This window comes from Ixodes scapularis, unplaced genomic scaffold (assembly GCF_016920785.2).
Source record: "Ixodes scapularis isolate PalLabHiFi unplaced genomic scaffold, ASM1692078v2 PGA_scaffold13__105_contigs__length_92229423, whole genome shotgun sequence".
Taxonomy (NCBI): domain Eukaryota; kingdom Metazoa; phylum Arthropoda; class Arachnida; order Ixodida; family Ixodidae; genus Ixodes; species Ixodes scapularis.
This window is the reverse complement of record NW_024609839.1, coordinates 30,080,615-30,102,627: the sequence shown is the minus strand read 5'-3', so window position 1 is coordinate 30,102,627 and position 22,013 is coordinate 30,080,615. Positions and strand designations below refer to the sequence as shown.

The following is a 22,013-nucleotide window of genomic DNA, read 5'->3' as shown; positions in this document are numbered from 1 at the left end:
CTTTTTGAAAAAGGAAAGGGGGGGTGTAATGGTGCACCTGGCAACACCCTCGCCTCGCCCGCCGATTCCTTTGGGAGAGGAGGATTCGCATGATGGGAGTGCGGTTACGCTCGCCGGGTGTCTCCAGTCGAAGGGGGGTGTAAGGGTGCGCGATACACCCACATACACCCTTTTTTTCTGAGAGTGACGATGGTTGCGCTCGCGGCAGCTCTGGCTTCCACAACATGCAGGAACAGAGGCGGCGATCGTTTTAAAGTCAGCTCCAACCCTGAAAGATGCCCCGTCCTACAATATGTGACGCTACGATTCTTTGTGGATACCTCCTCCTGCGTTCCGAGACAGTAAGTGTGCCGCTAACTTAAGCCATCGGCGATGCAGCAAACGGCACCATCTTGTCATCGCGCATCCCAATGACGTGCCCCTGGCGCACCCCAGCATAGCGGAAACGGTACGGGGCGCCAGTATCGCTCAAAATGGCAGCGCACAGGAGCCTTTCTTGCAAACGTGTATAAATCGAAACGAGCAGAAGTAGGGATTGAACCCAGGATTCCAGGGTTCTGCAGCGCGAGCTTTCGCTCCGCGTGCTCCGAGCTGTTGTGCGTGAGCCCACTTGGCCACTCGCACGGTGGCCACTCGCCACAACGAAACATCATGGAGCGTGTGGAGGACGAGCTGGGGTGCTATGTTGCGCTTTTTGGACTCCCAGGAGACTAAGGAGAAGGAAGTGACGTCAACGACACAGCAAACGCAGATTGGGTGTTGATTTCGTTTTCTTCTGTCAACATCCAATCTGCGTTTGCTGTGTCGTTGACGTCACTTCCTTCTCCCTAGTATCCTAGAGTCCAAAAAGCGCAACATAGCACCCCTGGAGGGCGATATCCGCGATGTTGGACAGGGGAAGCACGTGACTGGGGTACTTTTCTCCGTCAGAGCCCAACGCCTTTCAGATGAGAGACAGCTGGACCTGGATGCCGACGCACAGGCAAGAATTTCAAGTGACATCGATCAGCAGCTACAGGCCAATGCCTTCACAATAGCCACTCGCATGACCGACAACCTACCCGTGATCAGTCGAGAACGGTGGACTTTCCAGAAGAACGAACGGTGGTTCGAAGACACCTTGGCCCATTTGGGAGAGTTCCATTTCAAGCAACCCTTTCGCGTCTCTCCTGCCATCTTCAGATTCCTGGTGGAGTCTCGCAGGTGCCTCCTGGCCGTCGCTGGCCGTCGCGCAGGGGTCAAGGCTGGAAACTAGATTAGCCGCTTGTTTTTCTACAATGTACTACTTTCCTGCCAACAGAAAACAAGTGCGCATCTAATATTACTCCTATAAAAATAATACTAATTTTACGCAGCGATAATTTCTTCTATTATTTTTACTCCTTGATTACTGCTATCGAGATTACACGCTCGGTTTACCGGAACCAGCGTGATGTGCTCCCCGAACTCACTTCATTAATGAAAATACAGTTAGGGCGCAGGCGAGCTGGTGTAAGTTTACCATTTTTACCACCTGAGACTGGGTGGAAGATACACGACGACGTCTCAAATGAAGTCTCAATGAAGTGACGACGTCACTTATTGGAAGTGTGTTCTTCGGGCAGGGCTGGGGATTGAGCTCAGGATCACTGGGTTCTCCAGCGCGCGCTTTCTCTCCACGTACTCCGATCAGGTGGGCGCTAGCCCACTCGGCCACCGATACCCTTTAATAAAGACACGTTAAAAAAAGACTTTTACAATTCTCTGTAATGCAGAATGGGAGCGCAGCTCTTGAGAGGAGGGAGGAAGGGTACGAAGGGGAGGGTATGCCAGCTGCTCCCCCTCCGAACATCCTATCCTCCTCTCCTATTCCCATCCCACTTAGCGTAAAAAATTCGCTAAATTTTCCGCTAAATTTAGCCGGGAAATTTTCCCGCTGAATTGACGTGTGACGTCACATGACACGTCATCTGAAATTTTAAATGTGACGTCAAACGGGTAAAATGTTTCCTCTAAATTTAGCGGAAACATTTTCCGCCAAACTTAGCAAAAACTTTTACCGCAAAATCTGGCGGGAAAGGTTTACCCTCGTGACGTCACACCTGACGACGCATGTGACGTCACGTGTGACGTCATTTTAGGAAACAGCCTTTAATGCAACGCGCGGTTACGCCGACGCCGCTTAACTCGGAAAGGGGGGCCTGGGGGCTGTGCTCTAAAACAACGTTGCTTTAATGAACGATTTTTACGCCAATTGGATAATTCTGATCGATCATCACAAGCCAATATGAAGACGAAGCACATCCAACTTTGGCGTTCCGCTTCGTTCTACGGAAGCCTACGAGGAGGCCCTGACACAGCCTAATCAGATCATAATTATCGCGTTGTCTCGAATAATTACATGCTGAAGCAAAAGTAGACTCTATCATTCTCTGCTAACCAAGACAGCCGTAAATGACTGACTTTGTCGTCGTCTTTTATCAATTCACCGCTGCGCTAATCTTGATTCAGGTAAGCCTAAACTCCAAGTCCACCCCATTACTTTTTTTGCAATGCCACTATTCTACTCGCTCGTGGAAATGGAGCGTGCTGGTTAAGTTACGGTGTTTGTGGAGAACTACATAGAGGACGAAAACAGGACGACACGTTTTTCCAACTGGCAGCATACATTTATTTTGACGCCCGTCACCAAACGCGACAGTCACCGCGCAGAGTTGGAGGGGTTGAGGAGGACAGGGAAGGAAGGGAGGGTGGGGGTGGAGAGAAGATGGAGATGGAGGGAAAGAGAAACATGTTTCTTAGCCCGCAGCGCACGCCTCGCCCCCATCTTGAGTGAGATCTACTTGTTCTTCGTGGATAGGCGGGTTTCCGAGGCCCTCACAACTCTCGCCCAGGGCACATCCGTCTTCCGATATGTAGATGACTATCTTATCGTTCACCAAGCCACCTCAGACCCTAAAAATATTGAGCAGATATTCTCAAATAATTCGTTCGGTCTCAAATTTACCAGCGAGGCCCCCACACAGAACGGACTACAGTTCTTGGATCTTCGCCTTCACCCCTCGGATTACGGCATTTGCTGGTCCTTCCAGCAAAGATCATGCAAACCAGTGATTCCCTTCCACAGTAACCATTCAATAAACGTCAAAAGCGGAATCGTTCAAAACCTCCTGACCTCATCCCGATCCAAGTCATGCTCTCACCTAATCTCGACGAGCTGCACCCTACAGCTCACCCGCCTCGTCAAAGCGGGCTACCCAAAAGACTTACTTGAGACCCGATTAAAACGCATTATGACAGCCCAGGCCACCGGCACACAACCTAAGAGCAGGCCACGCGCATCCCGCTTCGCGTGCATTCCACACGTGCACAACGTCTCCCACAGAATCAAATCGTTAGCACTCCGACATGACACGCAGGTGTTCTTTTCATGTCGCCTCAGGCTCTCCTCGCTCTGCAGGAAGGTTAACAACCCAACCGCCCCAAAGTCGTGCCCCAAAAAACACGCTACCAAGTTCGTTCCTTGTAGACAGGCCAGCGTCTACTCGATCCCGCTCGGGTGCGGCGCGCAATACATCGGCCAGACAGGCCGATGTCTAAACGACCGCCTGAGGGAGCACGCCAACGAGGTAAAACAGGCGGCTTCCAACCCATCCCTCCACTCCCTGCACCCAATGGACTTCTTCCAAAACCGACGCGCCCCATCGCGGCGAAATACCACGCAGTGCACTCTGGGAACTAGTTGGCCACTCAGTTTCGGTTTCGACTGAGCAGCTTCATCTCATGCTATCACGCCGCGACAGAACGCGCTGCTTGCGTTTTCGATTATCTGACTTTTCACGTACGTACAATACACTCATACTCGAGCGATACAAAACGAAGACCGGGGCACTTTCCTTGGTTCCCGAAACACCGGATATTGTGCGTGCGTATGCGAACGTAGTAAGTCGTGGCTTAGTCAGCTCACCCCACGAGTGCATCTTTGAGCTCAATGTCAGTAATCCCGTCTAGTACTAGTGAACTACAACTGAAATTTGTTCGTCTGGAGCCTTACACGCATTTTGTTTGCCAAACGTCCGCTTCTTGTTACTTCATTGGGCGAGAAGCAAGCCGCATCCTCACAGGGTATCAAAGTTGAGGCCAGCGTTTACGCATTAACTTTCAAGGAAACGCAATAAATTCGACCTCACTTGCACAAAAGTTACTATGATGTCTTCCTCGTGTCATCATATATCTCCCACTCAAATTTTATGCTGATAGAAGATTAACTTTTCGCAAACGCTGAGATCGGCTAGCTACGACGGAGGCCCTAACAAGCGTCCCCTACTAATCGCTAAGCCTTTTTGGACGAGCTTTTACTGACGCCCGAGATCTGTGCCGGGAACGGTATGTCTGAAATTATCTCGGCATACTCAGGCAGGAAGAAAGCAAACACATAACAAATATTATGGCCATTAGCAACCGTCAAATGCGCTTTGAATTCGTTCGAGCACTTGTCTGAAGAATGTCGCACCGTGCGCCGGGCGGGCATGAACCCCAATGCGATGCGCATAGGGGTTCATGCCCGTCTGACGCACTTCCGGTGAATGGAGCGACATTATTCACACAAGTGCTCGACTTTTGCATTCTTAAAACGGTCTGTATGCGCGAATGTGCCTATATGATTGCAGGATAACTTTATGCGCTTACGCGATGTTGAATATTAGTGAAATGCAAGCGGGTGGGGACTTCACTTCGTGCAGTGCTGTGGGTCAGTAGAGATAAGAGATAAGAAGTGTGTTAAAATTGAGCTTTTCAATGGCACCTCCGAGTTTTACCTCACATACTCAGGCACATTAAGAAAAATAGTAATTGCAAAAAGAAATATTTCGTCTATGGACGCACGAAGCAAACAAACTTCCTGATCAACAACACTAATGTAAAGGCGCGAGCTCGATGTATGTTTGCTACAGCTTGTTGATTCGTACACAAGCAAGATCCCCGAGCACCCGAGCTTCACAGCGTCGAGACTCCCAGCACTGGCTCGTCCACATATACCTCGATTGGAGCGCTAACAGGAAGGCTCAAGTACAAAAATACAACAAGCATGTGTTAAGAACTCGGGCTTGTGCTAAAGCTTCGAGGTCTGGCCATTTAGGTTAGTTTAGAGACCACAAATGACGCTCTCGGGACCAGAAAACAATCTCTTGTCGACGTGTCGATCGAAACCGAAACCTTGCCACCCTCCTCCCTGGCCAACTAGTTCCCAGAGTGCAACGCGCGCCGTGTTACATGCAGGGCTTTATGGAAGTAGTCTATTGCCCAGCACGTCGGCTCTTGCCCCTCCTGCGAACCAGAGTTTTCGGCCACCAGGACAGTGGGCACACACAGGTCAAGATACGGCCGCGAGATTATCGAAGCCTTCGCTATGCGCCATTCACCGCAAAACATCGGGTCCCCATCGCTTTGTCTCTCCGACGCCGACGTTTCCTTTCTGCGTCCGGAAATGCGACAAACGTAGGCGCCTTTGAAGTAGGGTCGCCCTTCCCTCCTCAAGGTCACTTCCCTTATTATCCCCCCCCCCCCCCTTTTTTTAACTTCGGCGTGCGCTGCCGGCTAAGAAACATGTTTCTCTTTCCCTCCATCTCCATCTTCTCTCCACCCCCACCCTCCCTTCCTTCCCTGTCCTCCTCAACCCCTCCAACTCTGCGCGGTGACTGTCGCGTTTGGTGACGGGCGTCATAATAAATGTATGCTGCCAGTTGGAGAAACGTGTCGTCCTGTTTTCGTCCTCTATGTTGTTCTCCACAAACACCGCCACTCTTCTACATGTCGTCTTTTTCACGAATTTCTTTTTCTTTATAAAATAAAACTTACGCCACGCTTTTAGTTTCTGTGTTGTTATGTTTTACTGTTGAAACACTCCTACTGATTCCACGCGCTCGATCGAGCGAAGTGAGTTCGTCAAACTCACTCCAAGCCAAGTGTGTTCCTCAGGAAGGAGCCGTGTGGCACACTACAGAAATGACACTAAGGGCGAAGTGCACTAGAGTGCCTTCATACACACGCGCGCTTTTGCTTGAGTGGTGACATCTCGGCCATTTTTCCGCCCAATCGTTCTTTCTATGCATTTTGAAGTGCGCGCAATCCGGTATCACTCAGCACGAGCGCGTAGCTTTGGCTAACGCATAGACGCCATTTTACCGCCCAAGTCACGCACCAAGTGCGCGAGAACGTCACGCGCTGGCACATTCAGGGTAACAATGGATGTCTTCACCCTGAGACAGACAGACATGTAGGCACTCTAAAGTGCACTCGCTTGTAGTGACACTAAACTAGCCCGTCTGACAGGGGTATAAGTGTTACTGTTTCCTTGTCCCCAGCATAGGCCCTTGTGGAAACTCGTCAACGCCCGCTTCAGTGGCTCGGCATCTCGATACGACAAGAGAAGGTCGGCTATGGCGGTTCAATCTGGCGCGTGTTGAAAGCGTCTATAGAGTATTTCAAAGATGTTGCCATGCCCACAATAACCGCGACCATTTAGGCGTAGGTTTAGCAAGAGTCGAAAGACTATCTCAAAAGTTTGGCAATGTCATTGCTCATGCTTCGCGATTTAAGTGAGGTAAGGAAAAGCGAACGCCTCCTGCACCATTCATAGCTGACTAACGCGCCCGATATTACTGCTACTACGACATATTAGTTCCAAAGCGAGCGACGCTCGCTCGCAGGGGCGCCGTCATGTTTTCCCGCCATCCTTGCTCTGCCGGTCGCGTGACCTAAAATCCCCCCTCGTAGAGAAATGCGGTTAACTTTTTACCGCGGTTAAAGTTAACCGGCTTCGAGGCAAACGGGCCTACAGATTACAAAAAAACATCGCGCGTATTCAATGGCGGCCACAGCTGTGTCTGCGACTGCTGCGCGCCTGCTGACGGCCAGCTCCCACAGCCCTTCGGCAACGTCAGTTCCGCACCATCAAGACTGCCTGTCTTAGCAGCCTTTAATGTGAGCTCGTTCTGAGCATGCGCTCTAAGCATCGCGCTCAAATATGGCGTCCACTGAATACCCCTACACTAATTAGCAAAATATTTGACCAAAATTCACTCATAAACTTTTTAAGTAGTGAAATAAACACAGTGTTTCAATTAGAAACTTGCTGAGAATCATAATAAAAAAAATCCTAAATCAACTCATCTCTAGAGAGATGTAACACAGTTACAGGGCATTTTACGGCGCTAAAAAAAAGGTGAAATTTTGACGCGTTTGTAGACATTGGGTTTCTTGTCATCTGAGCGAGGGTTCTGGTTCGGAGCATTACCGAGCGCACCTCGTGTATAGACTAACTAAACTCTGTGACGTCATGCCACTGCGGTGGCGCTGCTGTCGGTGTTGAGCGTGCGCACACGCCGTAGTCAAAAGTTTAATTTCGATTTAACATTCGTATATGATTTTTTTTTTCTGGGACAATGTTATCTGCGTTCTTGGGGATTCTAGGGCAGGCCCTAGAATCCCCACTTGGGGAATGTTATCTGGGTTCTTGGGTTAATTATATTATTGGATAAATACCGAGTAATTATTGCCAGGTGCATCCCACTTTTTTTATTCGATGTTAGCGTAAGTGGCTGATACTTTTACGCCGAAGCTAAATATTAGAATAAAAAAGTGGACGAGAAGGTTTTTTAATATTATTTTGTTTTAAATTTTTCATTATTGTTTTTACAACTTTCTCATTTGTCAAAAACGGGCTAAAATGAGATTTTAGGAAATTCATCGTGCACCTCTATATTTCAATACCATACTACGCAGTGTAACGTTCTCATATCAGTATCGGAGGGAAAAATAAGATGAACGCGGTGATATTTACTCGGTCATTAAATAATTAAGCCATGACGATATTAGCTCGCATATGAAGATGTAGTTTTAGATTTCTTCTAATGAATTAAAAACTGCTTTGAACTCATTCATAGAATGCACCATAGGACATTTTTTTTTTCGGAGAAGTGCACATGAATGGATTAGCCTTTTTGCTGTCTTCTGTCTTCTCGCCAACTTCGCATTTTTTAGAGCGCAGCTCTTAGGGGCCCGTTTCCGGCTTGAGCGGCGTCGGCGTCGCCGTCGGCGTCGCCGTTGGCGTCGCCGTTGGCGTCGCCGTTGGCGTAACCGCGAGGTCACGTGACCCCCCCCCCCGAGGTCACGAGACCCAACCAGGTCACGTGACCCCCCGAGGTCACGTGACCCCCCAGTGGTCACGCGACCTCCTGAAGTCACGTGACACCCTTGAGGTCACGTGACCCCCTGAAGTCACGTGACCCCCTTGAGCTCAAGTGACCCCCTGGTCACGTGACCCCCTGGTCACGTGACCCCCTTGAGGTCACGTGACCTCAAGGAGTCACCTATCCCTCAGTACGCTTCCATCTTCCTCCTCAAGAGCTGCGCTCTAACGGGCGTTACAGGGAATTGTAAACGGCTTTCTTTTTTTTTCTCTCGGTTCCCCAGAGCTTCTTTTTCGGGTAACTGTCAATTTGTGAATTTGATTGCTGGTGAGCTTGCCGATTTGTTGTTTTCTTGTGAATTTTCTGTAAAGTCATTATTTTTATACCTAAAGTCATTTGAACTTTTTTTCGAATCATAGACATATTTTCATTGTATACTTTATATTTTATATGTATTTTTTGTATCGCCTTCCTCCTGCAGTATTGCCCTGATAAGGGCGATGTAGATAACTGAATGAATAAATGAATCGCTGACCCTTGCGATCAATTATACTAATTTTTCAACGTCATGTTCTGTCGGGAGGAAACTGTTCTGATTTCATGGAAGAACTGGCAGCAGGACCGGACTGGCTGGAAAAGAATATCCTATGTGAGGAGGCGGAAATGTTCTAGTACGAAGTGAAATAAAGAGACGATCGATGCAATGAAAAACTCCCACGTCGCGGAGAATAAAAAAGAACTGTGACCAAGACAAAAGAGGAAACGGCGGCGCTGCTGATGACGTTGATACTTGACTTGCATCATTGTTTCGAAAGACAAAAATATCCCTCCCCCCTCCCCCCCCCCCACCCCCCCCCCCCCCCCCCCCCCTTATGGACGCTGCTTTTTTTTAAGCGCATAAATGAACTTTACATCGCCGAACGCTCATTCTACGCCCAGATGTATCGCTAGGCGTCCGAGCTACAGCGAACCAAATGCCAACGTTTCAGAACTTACCTTTTTTCATTCAAAAGTTAAGATCGAAAATCGGCGCAAAAAAAAAAATGAGGAAGGACAGGTAGAATGAGTAGACGCTTGACGTGTCTACTCCTTTCTGTGCTTCATAAGTTTTCGCGCTGTTTTTTTTTTTTTTTCTTCTTTTTCTGTTAGTAATGCATTATTACTTAGGCCAAGTTTATACTCTTAAACAAAAAGCAACGTGATTTCCTGAAACTTCCGCCGTAAGATGGATCCCGTTGCCGCCATTTCTCGGTAACTGCCGCTTTTCAGCTCCACGCATTCGAGAGCTCCGTCGGCCGCCATTTTCCTGTTGGGAATTTCCGCAATCGCTTACAACTTTTAAACAAGATGACTATGAGTTCTGAAACTCGGGCGTCTGTTGGTTCGGACCGTTAGGGTTACATGTGAGCGGCGAATGAGCGTTCAGCATCGCGTTACTTACCAGCCAGGCCTCGCAAGTCGTTCAGCAACGACCAAGTCGTTCTTTCACAGCGCAGACATATACGGCTCAAGAGGCCGCTGCCTAAACACAACTGTCGTTTCCGTAATTCGGAACGATGCTCATTTGGCTTCGACTAAGTCGGCGCCAATGGTGCGCAGTTGGTGAATGTAAGCCGCTCTCAGACTGCTCATGCATCATACAATAAACACGGGCCGCAGACCTGATGACCGAATAATCTGCGGTCACGCCTCAATCATGTTTCAAGCGTATTTGCCTCGTGCATACGCATGTTTTTAACATGTCTAAGAACGGTTTTTATTTCGCCAGTGTGACGGGACCCTCATATACAAGGAAGGCCTCAGACCGTGACTGCAGACTGTCTTTTGTAAGATGTATAAGAAGTGAGACTGCCGCTTTAGAGTCAGACCTTGGCGGTATAGTTGGGAGAGCCACGACAAGGGAGCTTTGCTCTATGAATATTTTATTTCCAAAGTTCGCAGAGAGAATTAAAAAATTCAGAACTTCATGGAGCATACAGTAAATAGAAACTTCCCCGCGATTTAGTGCTTTTTTGCACCGAAGCGGGGATCAGAAATAAGATAGGTTAAGATTTTTGAGAGCCCGTGCAGAAACCATAGTCGGCGTCCCTGATCTGCATCTCCACTTTGTGGTAGATGTAAGAGTAGGAATCGGCTTCGCCATCTATCATCCAGGTAATACCGGGCTTCTTTAATGTTGAAAGGCCAAATTTACGTCCATTAAGATTTGCCCGATTGCAATCCTTGAACCACCAGCCACCACTTAGAAGTTCCTTTTCAGTGAAGCAGGAGCCTCGGTCGGGATTGGCCTTAGAGCTCTCCTTGATGGTGAAGACGGATCTGTTGTGGCCGGACAACGAGTCGTATTTTTTGCCTGCCAAAAACCAGCAGGAACCAAGCAACGGTGTTGAAGGATCTTGCACTATAACATACTCGCAAGCCGCAAATATACAGTAATATGTTCTCTTAAAGAAAAACATCTAGAAACATTTTACTGTGTCAGTGGAGGCAAAATGCACTTATTCACTTCCAAACTGATTTGCCTCAAAATTAGTTTAACACATTAATTGACACAGCCGAATTAATAACCTAAATTACATGTCACAATACTTTTTGTGGAGCTCTTGAATTATAAACTTCGGGCTGAAAGGCTTCACAGTGACACTGGCAATACTGAAAACGTGCCGTCAAAAACTTGACGCTAGGTGGAGCAAGCTACCGCCCGTTACGAAGGCGCAGCCGTTATCAACCAGCCATTCATACATTGTTGTTGAATGGGGGCAGCACAGTTTTTTCCTGTCTGGTGCTGTGGAATGAATTCCGGGGAAGCTCACATCGGCAAATGAAAAACAACAGACACTTAAATTACTGTCTTTTTAGGCTGTCTGCTCGACTTTCAAGTAATAAAGCATGTGACATCACCAACGAGGTAGAGGGGCTTAGAGTGATAAACCTTAAGTTCGGAAGTGGCACCCCCCCGGTTGCCGCCATGTTTTACGCAAAAGTGACTACTCGTCACGTGACCTATTAAGAGCCGTGACGTCATAGGTAAGACGGCAGCGCCCAGAGCTGGCGGATGCGAGCTTGTTTGGTGCGCGGTAGCCGTGATGTGCAGCGGCTTTCCGACGGATTCGCGCTTTTTCGAGCGCGCTGACGCAGGTATAATGTGAAAATATGAAGGATTGAGACTTATACCCTTTTTGCGCAAGATCGCTCTGGATCATCTGGGTATTAACACCTGTGCGAAAGCATCAGCCGTATCGCCGTACCCGTGCTCGGATTTGGGATCTGTTCGAGGATCGATAGAATTTTGAGTGCTTAGTTAGCATAAACTTTTCGCATTCTCTTAGCTTTGTTTGAACGTTGGAATGTCTGAAAATCGACGCGAAATGTATGCGTCGGATGTAGGGCCGAGGGGAATTTGTTTCAGCCCGAGGTAACTGCATAATCACAGCACCTTTTAGCGAGGAAGCTCCTGCGACCCTTAGGTTTTGCACTTATTAACAATTTTACGATATAACTGCAGGCATGGAATATTCGCATTTTTCTAGCTTCGTTTGAAGGTTGGAATGTCTGAGAATCGAAGCGAAAGGTGTACGTCGCGTTAGGGCCTAGAGGAAGTTGTTTCAGCCCTGCGTCAGCGAATAACCATAGCAACTTTTTGCGAGGAAACTCCTGCGATCTTTAACCTTTTGTGCTAATCGGTGATTCTACATTTGATCGATTTTCTTCCTTTTTTTGTGAGTGTGAAGTGCACACTCATTTCCAGCAACGAGGATGGCGTTTTATTGAATGTGGGGATGAACAAATTGTTGCAGATACCTGCTTCAAAGCTTTTCGACTTGCTATAAGAACAACTGTTTTGGTGTATGCATGGATTAACTGCACTTCTTTTCTTTTGTAAAATTTATTGCAGCAATACTTTTTTTTTCACCAAGAGCATACTTGTTCTAATTACCTGGATAAGATTATTCACATATGTGTTCATCCCTTGCCTGAAGAGCAGCCTTGTTGAAAAATGTTGACCATTCCTTTCGGTCTCTTCAATAGACTTTTTTGAAAAGTGTGGGCTGCATATACTTCTTATTATTGTAACTTGGAAAAGGAAAACCGCCAAAGCCCCCTCGAGCCAATCAGACCCGTACGAAAATGTCAGATTCAGGCCGGAATGAAAAATGCCGGTTCCGCCTAGACCCAAAATTGGGGCACCAGCCTGTATCCAGCCTGGAACCGCGCAGTTCCAGTCCCATTTTTAAACCCAGGACCGTTGCACCGCCGGAATTCCCTCTGCGCTCACCACTGGACTCTACAAAAGAATTTCGTGTTATGCCCTTAGCCGTTACAACCGAGAGATCGTCGTGATTTCAGACCCAGGCGGAGTGGGTCTGAAATCGCGACGATCTCTCGCTTGTAACGGCTTAGGGCATCGTACGGAAGACTTCTGTAGAGTCCAGTGGTGAGCGCAGCGGTAATTATGGCGGCGCACACGGTCGTCCAGGCGTCGTCGCGTCGTCATTAAACAGCGCACGGAACACACACACACAGCACGCACAAGCACAGTATCCAGTGTTGAGTGCGTCGGGAAGTTCCGGCGGGCAAGCGGTATCCAAGTTGCCCAAGTATTGTCACCAAGCACACCAGCGCAACCAGGTGCCGAGCCAAACTGCAATGGGTCGGCAGCTTCATACTATATAAAGATTCAAAGCCGAAGTCAGTGGGTATCCATCCAGGGCAACGATGGGCGCGTCAGTATCCGTGCGCCCGCAGCGTGAACGTCGCCGCCGGCCGGCAGTCCGACGGGAGCGGAGAAGAACCGAAACTGTCGAAGCGCTGCCGCTGACTGCAACAGACAATGAATGCAAGGCGCGCGTCGTCGCCAAACACGGTGCACGGAACACACACACACACAGCACGCACAAGCACAGTATCCAGTGATGGAGTCCATCGGGAAGTTCCGGCGGGCAAGCGGTATCCGAGTTGTCCTGTCACGAAGCACACCAGCGCCAAGCGCATCCAGATGCCGAGCCAAAGTGCAATGGGTCGGCAGCTTCATACTGAATAAAGATGCAAAGCCGAGGTCAGTAGGTATCCATCCAGGGCAACGATGGGCGCGTCAGTGTCCGTGCGCCCGCAGCGCGAACGTCGACGCCGGTCGAGCGCCGACCGACCATGCAACGAGCGCGAAGAACAAAACTAAACTGACTCGCAGACAAAGCCGGGCGCGCGCGCGGAGAACGCCCGCTCGCAGCGCCCATGTAGGGGATGCAGCGGAGGCGCCTGTCCCTAACACGTGACACGCGAGAGACCGCGAAAGTGGCGAAAGTTCTCCGCCATCCCCCCCTCCCTCCCCTCCTCCAGTCACGCATATGCGCGCCCACAGTATGCGCGCCCGCTGGCTGGGAGCCGCTGGCTGGGAGCAGACCCTACTGGAACAAGGGGAGCGGATCAGATTCACCGATCACCGTGCGATTCCATCCAGTGCGTTGCGTCTCACTGGATTCGACTGGTTACGCCCAGAATCGCGCTGATCGGAACTGTCCAGAAGTCCAAAACTCCGCGGACCCGAACTGGGACCGGTCCCATCTGACATTTTCGTACGGGGAGACACGGAGCGAAGGTGTGTGACAAATCTGTGCAGACGAGCACTCTGAATGACATGTTGTCATGTGCCTCTCTCCAACGTGCAAATTGGCTCACCGAGACTGTAGCCTTTGCCGTTTGCTAAATTGTGATGAAACGAATTACACTAGCTACTATTCTAATTACCCCAGGCTTTCATACTTTGGGCATTTGTTCGACAAGAATGTTATGTCCGCCATCACTGTGAACTCGGCTCAGCACCTATTGGACTGGAATGCTGCATTAGCATTCGACGTGGACTGGGGCCCATTCGTGTGCTTTACGCCGAAAAAAATGGCGACAGTCGTGTTGCTTGATGGGGTTCTGCAAAGGGTCTAGTGTGTCATACGTATAGGAAGTGTCCTGCTATACAACAATGCATCCATACTATTAAACTGGATGCTCAGAGGTGTGTCTGTTTTTGCACTCAACAAGTTGCAGCAATAATTATTTCTTACTAGTGTAATATTTATTTTCGGTAGCTGGGCCTGGTTTGTGCTCAATAATGTCCGTGTGCTTTGATGTTATCACGTGTGTAGCTTTAAGTATCCTCTCTGCAATACCTACAGAGGCCCTTGGAGGGAATAAATTAATAAACAACATTTTCACATCACTGGAGTTGGTTTTCGGATGCGTGGAGAAGTGGAACGAGTGCAGCCCAATGCAACCAGTCTGCCAGTCTGGTATGTCCCATTAATTAATATTGAGGGGTCAGAGATGCGGGTGTCCTCAAAAGGTCCAGCAAATACCGTGAATTTAATTCTTTGTGTAGAGACTCTGAAGGCGTATAGGCGAGCGGAAATATCTTGATCTGATGAGTGTATCAAATATGTTTATTTCCACATAATTACATAATTATTGATTCTTAGAAAATGGTTCCATAACAAGTTTTTTTCTGCGACAGCCTTGTGTCAGGCGTCCAGTCGTAGTACCTGTGCTCCTTGTTGTCGGATGACGCTCCTGGCACGTCGGTGTTCAGTTTGGTCGAGTGGCAGCTTTGACCGACATATGCCGTCTTGTGATCCTACGCCGTGTGCGGCAACTGACATTTGATGCACTGAAGCTGCAGAGCTGGCCTCTAGTCAGCAAAGTTTCGTGGTAGTTCTCTGCGTTAATGCAGCAAGCTCGGGCATGTAGTGCTTAAATGGCTGTGCCTTTTGCTGTAGTGTGGACTTGATGGCTGGCAACAGGCAACAGTGTTTGTTTGCTATCCAAGCCATTTCACTTCCATTTTGTAATGAAGATTTTTTTTTTTCTGCATCCCGCGACCACTGCAACTTGTGTAAGTCTCGTGTGGCAAAGTGAAGTCGGGTGTTGCTTGGCGTCCACTTATGAGAACAACCAACCCTTCTATTTCTTTAATTCACTCAGTTTCATTCTCCGTCGAAGTTTGAAATTGTGTGCTTCATTGCATGGACACAGATAAATGATGTCGGTAAATTATTAGGTATTGTCCTTGGACAACAACCAAGACCAAATCAACTGTCCTTGCATTGCCGCTCACCTGCTTTGTCCTGCTTACCTCCTGTCGAGGTAATGGGGATCAGGAGCCTCGGGGTAATGTCAGCACCAGAAGTAAAGGTCACGGAAGATAATCCTCAATGTCCTGCAGACGCTCCTCAAGACGTGGCCTAAGGTCGTTCGGCACAAACTCTTGCAGGCCAATTCATTGGTACCGGCACCTCCAGTAGACATGGTTGGCCTCATGCAGTGGCAGCAGAGTGGTGTTCGGTCGACCATTCGCAGCACCTCCGTTTTCCTCGGTGTACTTTGTTCAGCAAAAACCTACAGTGGTTCTTTCCGATATTGGGAATGCTTCGGCGTTGGGGTGTTTCGTTGAATTACAATTGCATATTAACTGGTAGCCGGTGGTGGACGTCGTGACTTTGTTGCATAAGTCGCCCTCGGTTCGTCAGATGCAGGGTTGTAAAGTACCTAGGTACAAGTAACTGGAAATCGGTATCTAGGTACTTTTGTTGTACCTGAGGTACAAACTTAGGTACTTTCATTTCTCGGTATCTGTATTTGTATCTTAGGTGCATTTCCCAGTAACTTGTAACTAAGTGAAGCAACTTTTTACAGGTACTTTTCTATTAATTTCGTCAAAAGGGTAGAAACTATAAATCTTGATGTATTAACCCACTACCATGTGCAGTGATTAACATTGAGTTGGGTACGGCATTGGAGGCACTGACTTGATCGAACGACGTTTTAGTGAACGAAGCCCCGCCTATGATGTTTCATCGAACGACACACTTTAGTGAATGTAGGTGTTCATTTGAGGGAACGGCGAATTAGCGATGCCGTTCTAGCGACACCAACTTATTTAATCGCTTCGGAACTCCGTTTTGGGAAAATAGCAACCTACTTTCTTCGTCTCAAACCAAAATCGACTTCATTGCGTGCTTGAATTGCTCCTCTGACTACCATACAAGAGAGGAGATAACTTGAACGATGTGCGCAGTTTCTGTTGCCCGTATTTTGTCCTGGTGATGGCACTGTTCTGCCATAAATACAATATAAAATATAATTACAAATAAATTATAATTACATTCGTAAAGCAATGTAACATTGCTTATATATTACAGTTTCCACTCAATAAATCGGACTTAAATTTTGCAGTTATCAAAACTAATAAAGTTCCGAAAAAAAAGTGAAAGCCGTTTACAACTCCCTGTAACGCTGAATTTGAGCGCAGCTCTTGAGGAGGGGGAGGGAAGGGTAAGGGGGGTGGGTGGGTCACGTGACCTTGGGGGGCCACGTGACGATGCCAATGACGTCATCAGTGACGTCACTGATGACGTCATCAGTGACGTCACTCATGTGACGATGACGATGCGGATACCGATGACGTCATCAGTGATGATGACGATGACGATGCGGATGCCGATGACGTCATCAGTGATGATGACGATGACGATGCGGATGCCGGTGACGTCATAAGTGACGTCACTGATGACGCTATCAGCGATGATGACGATGACGATGCGGATGCCGGTGACGTTATCAGTGACGATGACGCCATCGGGGGGGGGGGGGTCACGTGACCTCGGGGGAGGGGGTCACGTGACCTCGGAGTGGTCACGTGACCCCCTCAGGGTCACGTGACCGGGGGGTCACGTGACCTGAGGAGTCACATGACCTGTTGCATGCAACCTGTTGCATTTCCTCTGAGTTGCTGCATCTCAGGTTGCATGCAACCTGTTGCATCTTCATCGAGTTGCTGCATCTCAGGTTGCATGCAACCTGTTACATCTCCTCTGAGTTGCTGCATCTCAGGCTGCATGCAACCTGTTGCATCTCCTATGAGCTGCTGCATGTCAGGTTGCATGCAACCTGCTGCATGTCAGGTTGCATGCAACCTGTTGCATCTCCTCTGAGTTGCATGCAACGCGCGGTTACGCCGACGGCGACGGCGACGGCGACGCCGCTCAGGCTGGAAACGGGCCCCTAAGAGCTGCGCTCTAAAAAAAATCAGAGTTCATATGCTTTTACAAAAAAATTAAAGCCGTTGTTTACAACTCCCTGTAACGCCGAATTTGAGCGCAGCTATTGAGGAGGAGGAGGGAAGGATACTGGGGGGATCAGTTGACCTCGGAAGGGGGGGGGTCACGTGACCTGGGAGATCACGTGACCTCGGGGGGAAGGGTCACGTGACCTGGGGGTCACGTGACGATGACGTCATCAGTGATGATGACGATGACGACGCGGATGCCGATTACGTCATTGGCATCCGCATCGCCATCGTCATCATGACTGCTGACGTCATTAGTGACGTCACTGATGACGTCATCGGCATCGTCATCGTCACGTGACCCCCAGGTCACGTGACCCCCCCCCTAGGTCCTCCCGAAGGAACCCGAGGTCCTCCCGAGGTCCTCCTGAAGGAGCCCGAGGTCCTCCCGAGGTCCTCCCGAAGGAACCCGAGGTCCTTCCGAGGTCCTTCCGAACGAACCCGAGGTCCTTCCGAGGTCCTCCCGAAGAAACCCGAGGTCCTCCCGAAGGAACCCGAGGTCCTGGGGGGGTCACGTGACGATGACGTCATCAGTGATGATGACGATGACGATGCGGATGCCGATGAAGTCATTGGCATCCGCATCGCCATCGTCATCGTCACTGATGACGTCATCAGTAACGTCACTGATGATGTCATCGGCATCCGCGTCGTCATCGTCATCATCACTGATGACGTCATCGTCACGTGACCCCCTCCCCCTAGGTCCTCCCGAAGGAACCCGAGGTCCTCCCGAAGGAGCCCGAGGTCCTCCCGAAGCCCTCCCGAAGGAACCCGAGGTCCTTCCGAGGTCCTCCCGAAGGAACCCGAGGTCCTTCCGAGGTCCTCCCGAAGGACCTCGGGTTCCTTCGGGAGGACCTCGGGAGGACCTCGGGTTCCTTCGGGAAAATTTACCCATAATGCACCGCGCGGTTACGCCGACGGCGACGCCGACGCCGCTCAAGCCGGAAACGGGCGCCTAAGAGCTGCGCTCTAAAAACTAATTTTAGAGCGCAGCTCTTAGGCGCCTGTTTCCGGCTTGAGCGGCGTCGCCGTCGGCGTCGGCGTCGCCGTCGGCGTCGGCGTCGCCGTCGCCGTCGCCGTCGGCGTAACCGCGCGGTGCATTATGGGTAAATTTCCCCGCTAAACCTAGCGGAAAAATTTCCCCGCTAAATCTAGCGGAAAAAATTTCCCCGCTAAATCTAGCGGAAAAATTTCCCCGCTAAATCTAGCGGAAAAAATTTCCCCGCTAAATCTAGCGGAAAAAATTTCCCCGCTAAATCTAGCGGAAAAAATTTCCCCGCTAAATCTAGCGGAAAAATTTGCCCGCTAAATCTAGCGGATAAATTTTCCCCGCTAAATTTAGCGGAAAAGATTTCCCCGCTAAATTTAGCGGAAAAAATTTCCCCGCTAAATCTAGCGGAAAACATTTCCCCGCTAAATCTAGCGGAAAAATTTCCCCGCTAAATCTAGCGGAAAACATTTCCCCGCTAAATCTAGCGGAAAAATTTTGGTCACGTGACCCGGGGAGTCACGTGACACCCCGAGGTCACGTGACCTCTGAGGGGGGCACGTGTTTGCCCCCACGTGACCCCACCAAGGTCACGTGCCCTCGGGGAGGTCACGTGACCCCCCCCCCCCCCCCGAGAGCACGTGGCCCTCAGTACCCTCCCCTCCTCCTCCTCAAGAGCTGCGCTCCAATTCGGCGTTACAGGGAGTGGTAAACGGCTTTCACTTTTTTCTACTGATTAACGAAAGAAAAAATAAAACGAGGAAGCTTGAAGCCTTTCGCTCGTCGTCCCAAAGATTAGGTGCATATGCACCTAATCTCTCTTCATGCGGCCGATCTCTTCATGCGGCCGACGTCTTCTGGGCCCGTCGGCGTCAGCACCGGCTCTGAGACCAGGAAAGTCAATAAGCGAGTTTTGGCGGTTTCGGTGTGACATGGTAAACAATAGAAGCTGTGGCCTCGGTGAACCAATTGGAGCGTGGGGACAAGGCACGTGAGGACTCAACACCGATGTGTACATCGCAATGACACCAATAAAGCGCATTTATCGAACTCGTTTTTTAGTGTATCCTTAGGATAAGGAGCTCTACTTCCAATATATTTTTACAAATTTGGGGAATATAAATAAAGACAGTATCTTTAAAGTAACTGTACCTGTACCTAGGTACATCTTTAAGCAAGCGCCTAAGTGCGTACCTGAGTTCCTTTTCGTGAGAGTTACTGTAACTGTATCTTAGGTACATTTTTTAAGTAACTTTTACAACCCTGGTCAGATGCCTCTTTGCTTGAAGAAGTTTTCAGTTGAAATGCCTGTCGAACTTGTTCCGAAACAATCTCAGCAATCAAAATAAAAGCTAGGCAACTGATGGCAGAAAGTAGCTTCCTGATATCCTCCCGGACAACAATGTGGTTGATGTTACAGATGCCTCGGAGTCTGGCGTCGAAGTTGCAGCTGGATGACTCGAGTGTCGAGACGCCGGGGAGTTGTTGATAGTGGCAGGCTCGGCCTGCAGCGTACATTCAATGTTGGAAGTCTCGGTGATACGAACCCTTCGACTGTTGTCGTGGGGTTGCGGACAAGGCTGCCAAAGGGGCTGTCCCTAACCTGAGGGGCTTGGGATTCTTATCTTCTCGTCTTCTGTAGCACCAGGGTTGGCGTGGGTGCTCGATGAGGCACAAAACATCTTCCACGAAGGCAGCGACGCTCTTGTTGGGGTCGTGTTCTGGACGGAATCAGGAATTCGGCTCTCTCGTCATTGTTGGCTGATGAACGTGCACTTCAGCTTGATCTTGCAAACTTCCCATGACGTTGAGGAGGATTTGTGGTTCTCAAACAAGTGCCTGACAGTTTCTTCCACAAGAAGTAGAGGTTCTGCAGGAGCTGGTTGTCTGTCCACCCACTGTGGCGGGCAACACGGTCATATTGTTCAATCCAGCCCTCGACACCTTCATATACCATGCGTGAAAGGGCGTCGGAGTGTGAGGTGCGACGGGCATACAAACAATGGTGGGAGTGGACGCGGTTCACTGCTACAAATTTGTTATTGTTGGCTTAGTCAGCTTCGGATTTTTTTCGGAAACGACCGAATTCCGGTGGTTCCTGCTGGCAGCAGTGACCGACTCAGATTTCAGGTTCTTCGTGGTGTATTTTCGAGGTTCGTCCTTGTGGTACTTGCTCGTCTTGCGGTCTTTCTGCCGGGATCGGGATAGTTATTGGTTCACGGCTCGCCAAGGGTTTAAGACGCGGGATAGTCCGCCACCCGTGTCCCGTTATCGGGCAACTCGGCTGAAGAGCCACCAAGGTGCACAGAGTGAAGGGCTATGGGTAAAGTACCCAACATCTCCACCAGAACATACGATGACAGCTGAACATGGCCTGGAACTTTCGAGAATAGTAAATATTGATAGAAGATAGGACTGGAGCAAGCACCCGTGAAAATATAACAAAACTGACAGAAGAGAGACTACCCTGACCACTAAAGAAGCTACATTGGTTTAGTGGCATTCTGTCCGAAAAAATTCTCTCCCTCGGGGTTTGACGACTGTCGTGGGACCACTTTTCTGGTTATGAGCCGCTGCAAACTGTTGTCGCAAAGCGGCGTGAATGCGTGGACTGGGTAGGTAACGCTCGCAATGGAATGTCCATACGGCTTGCAATTGATGAAACTTTTATGTCGACGAAGCGTGCGACAGACCAGCGGAATCAATATCAACTGCAACACTTGTGCTTCATGAAAGTGCACGTTTACGCCGGAGCAATTTGGGAAGCAGCACAGCATCACGTAAAGCATGGTACAGGAACTACCAGATTGAAGGCAGCTCTTCGGTACGCCGAGACACCTGTGCTCCGTGAAAGTGCACATCTACGCCGGAATAATTTGGAAAGACACACAACATCATTTAGCACAGCACGGTAACTAACAGCTTCAAGGCAGGTCTCCGGTGTGCCGCACAACCAAAGTGAGCCTTCGGGTATTTGCACGAAGCGGCACCACGATTGCCCACTGCCAAGCACGACTCACGCAATTTCCGTCGCTAAACTGTGTGTCCAGATATATTGCACATGCCTCACCGCAGACCTCGAAGATTCCGATGGTCATCCAGAGCACAGGAACTTCGGCTTAAATTTTATCCTAGCGGTATCCGAATCAATCCGAGGTCCGAGCAACGTAAGGCCGATTGTCTCCTTCTTGGCAATATCGGTCACTAGCGAAATGCACACCGTTCCTCCGTATTTTCACGTTATACCTACGTCGGACACCACGCTGAACTCTGGAGTTGTTTTCGACCGGCCTCATATGACGGCTTCCGCGTCTGAAATCAACTCGCCGAGACGAACGACAACCAACAAAGAATCCGACAAGCTCCGGCCCAGCTGGGGCCAGCCGCTGCATGGGCGCTGCCATCTTTCCTGTGACGTCACGTATTTAGTTTGGTCATGTGACGAGGGTTCAAATTTGCGTACAATGGCAGCCGCCTTATGGGGGTCACTTTCGCGTGCAGACCGGAACCCCGGTTTATCGCTCTAAGCCCCTCTACCTCGTTGGACATCACATTGCTGGAGAATGCGGGAAAATTTGAATGTTGGTTATTGCACAGGTTTTATTTGCTGCTTTCTCTATTGCTAATCTAAATCGAGAGATAATGAATATCATGATGGGAAGGCTAAAGCCTGGGTATTCATAAAAGGCGTTTAGTCTGGCTAGTTCAAAAAAAACCTAAAGTGTCAATAATTTATGTCCAA

At 49.4% G+C, this 22,013-nt stretch overlaps 1 protein-coding gene across 1 annotated transcript in view; it reads right to left on the bottom strand.

Annotated features, from left to right (window-relative positions):
- Positions 1-10,213: 10,213 nt before the first annotated feature.
- LOC115327354 (ficolin-1-like) overlaps positions 10,214-22,013 on the bottom strand; it is an 82,931-nt gene continuing 71,131 nt past the window's right edge. The window contains exon 5 of the mRNA XM_040207280.1: positions 10,214-10,521. Within this exon, the coding sequence (XP_040063214.1) occupies positions 10,214-10,521 (308 nt within the window). The remainder of the gene's footprint in view (positions 10,522-22,013) is intronic.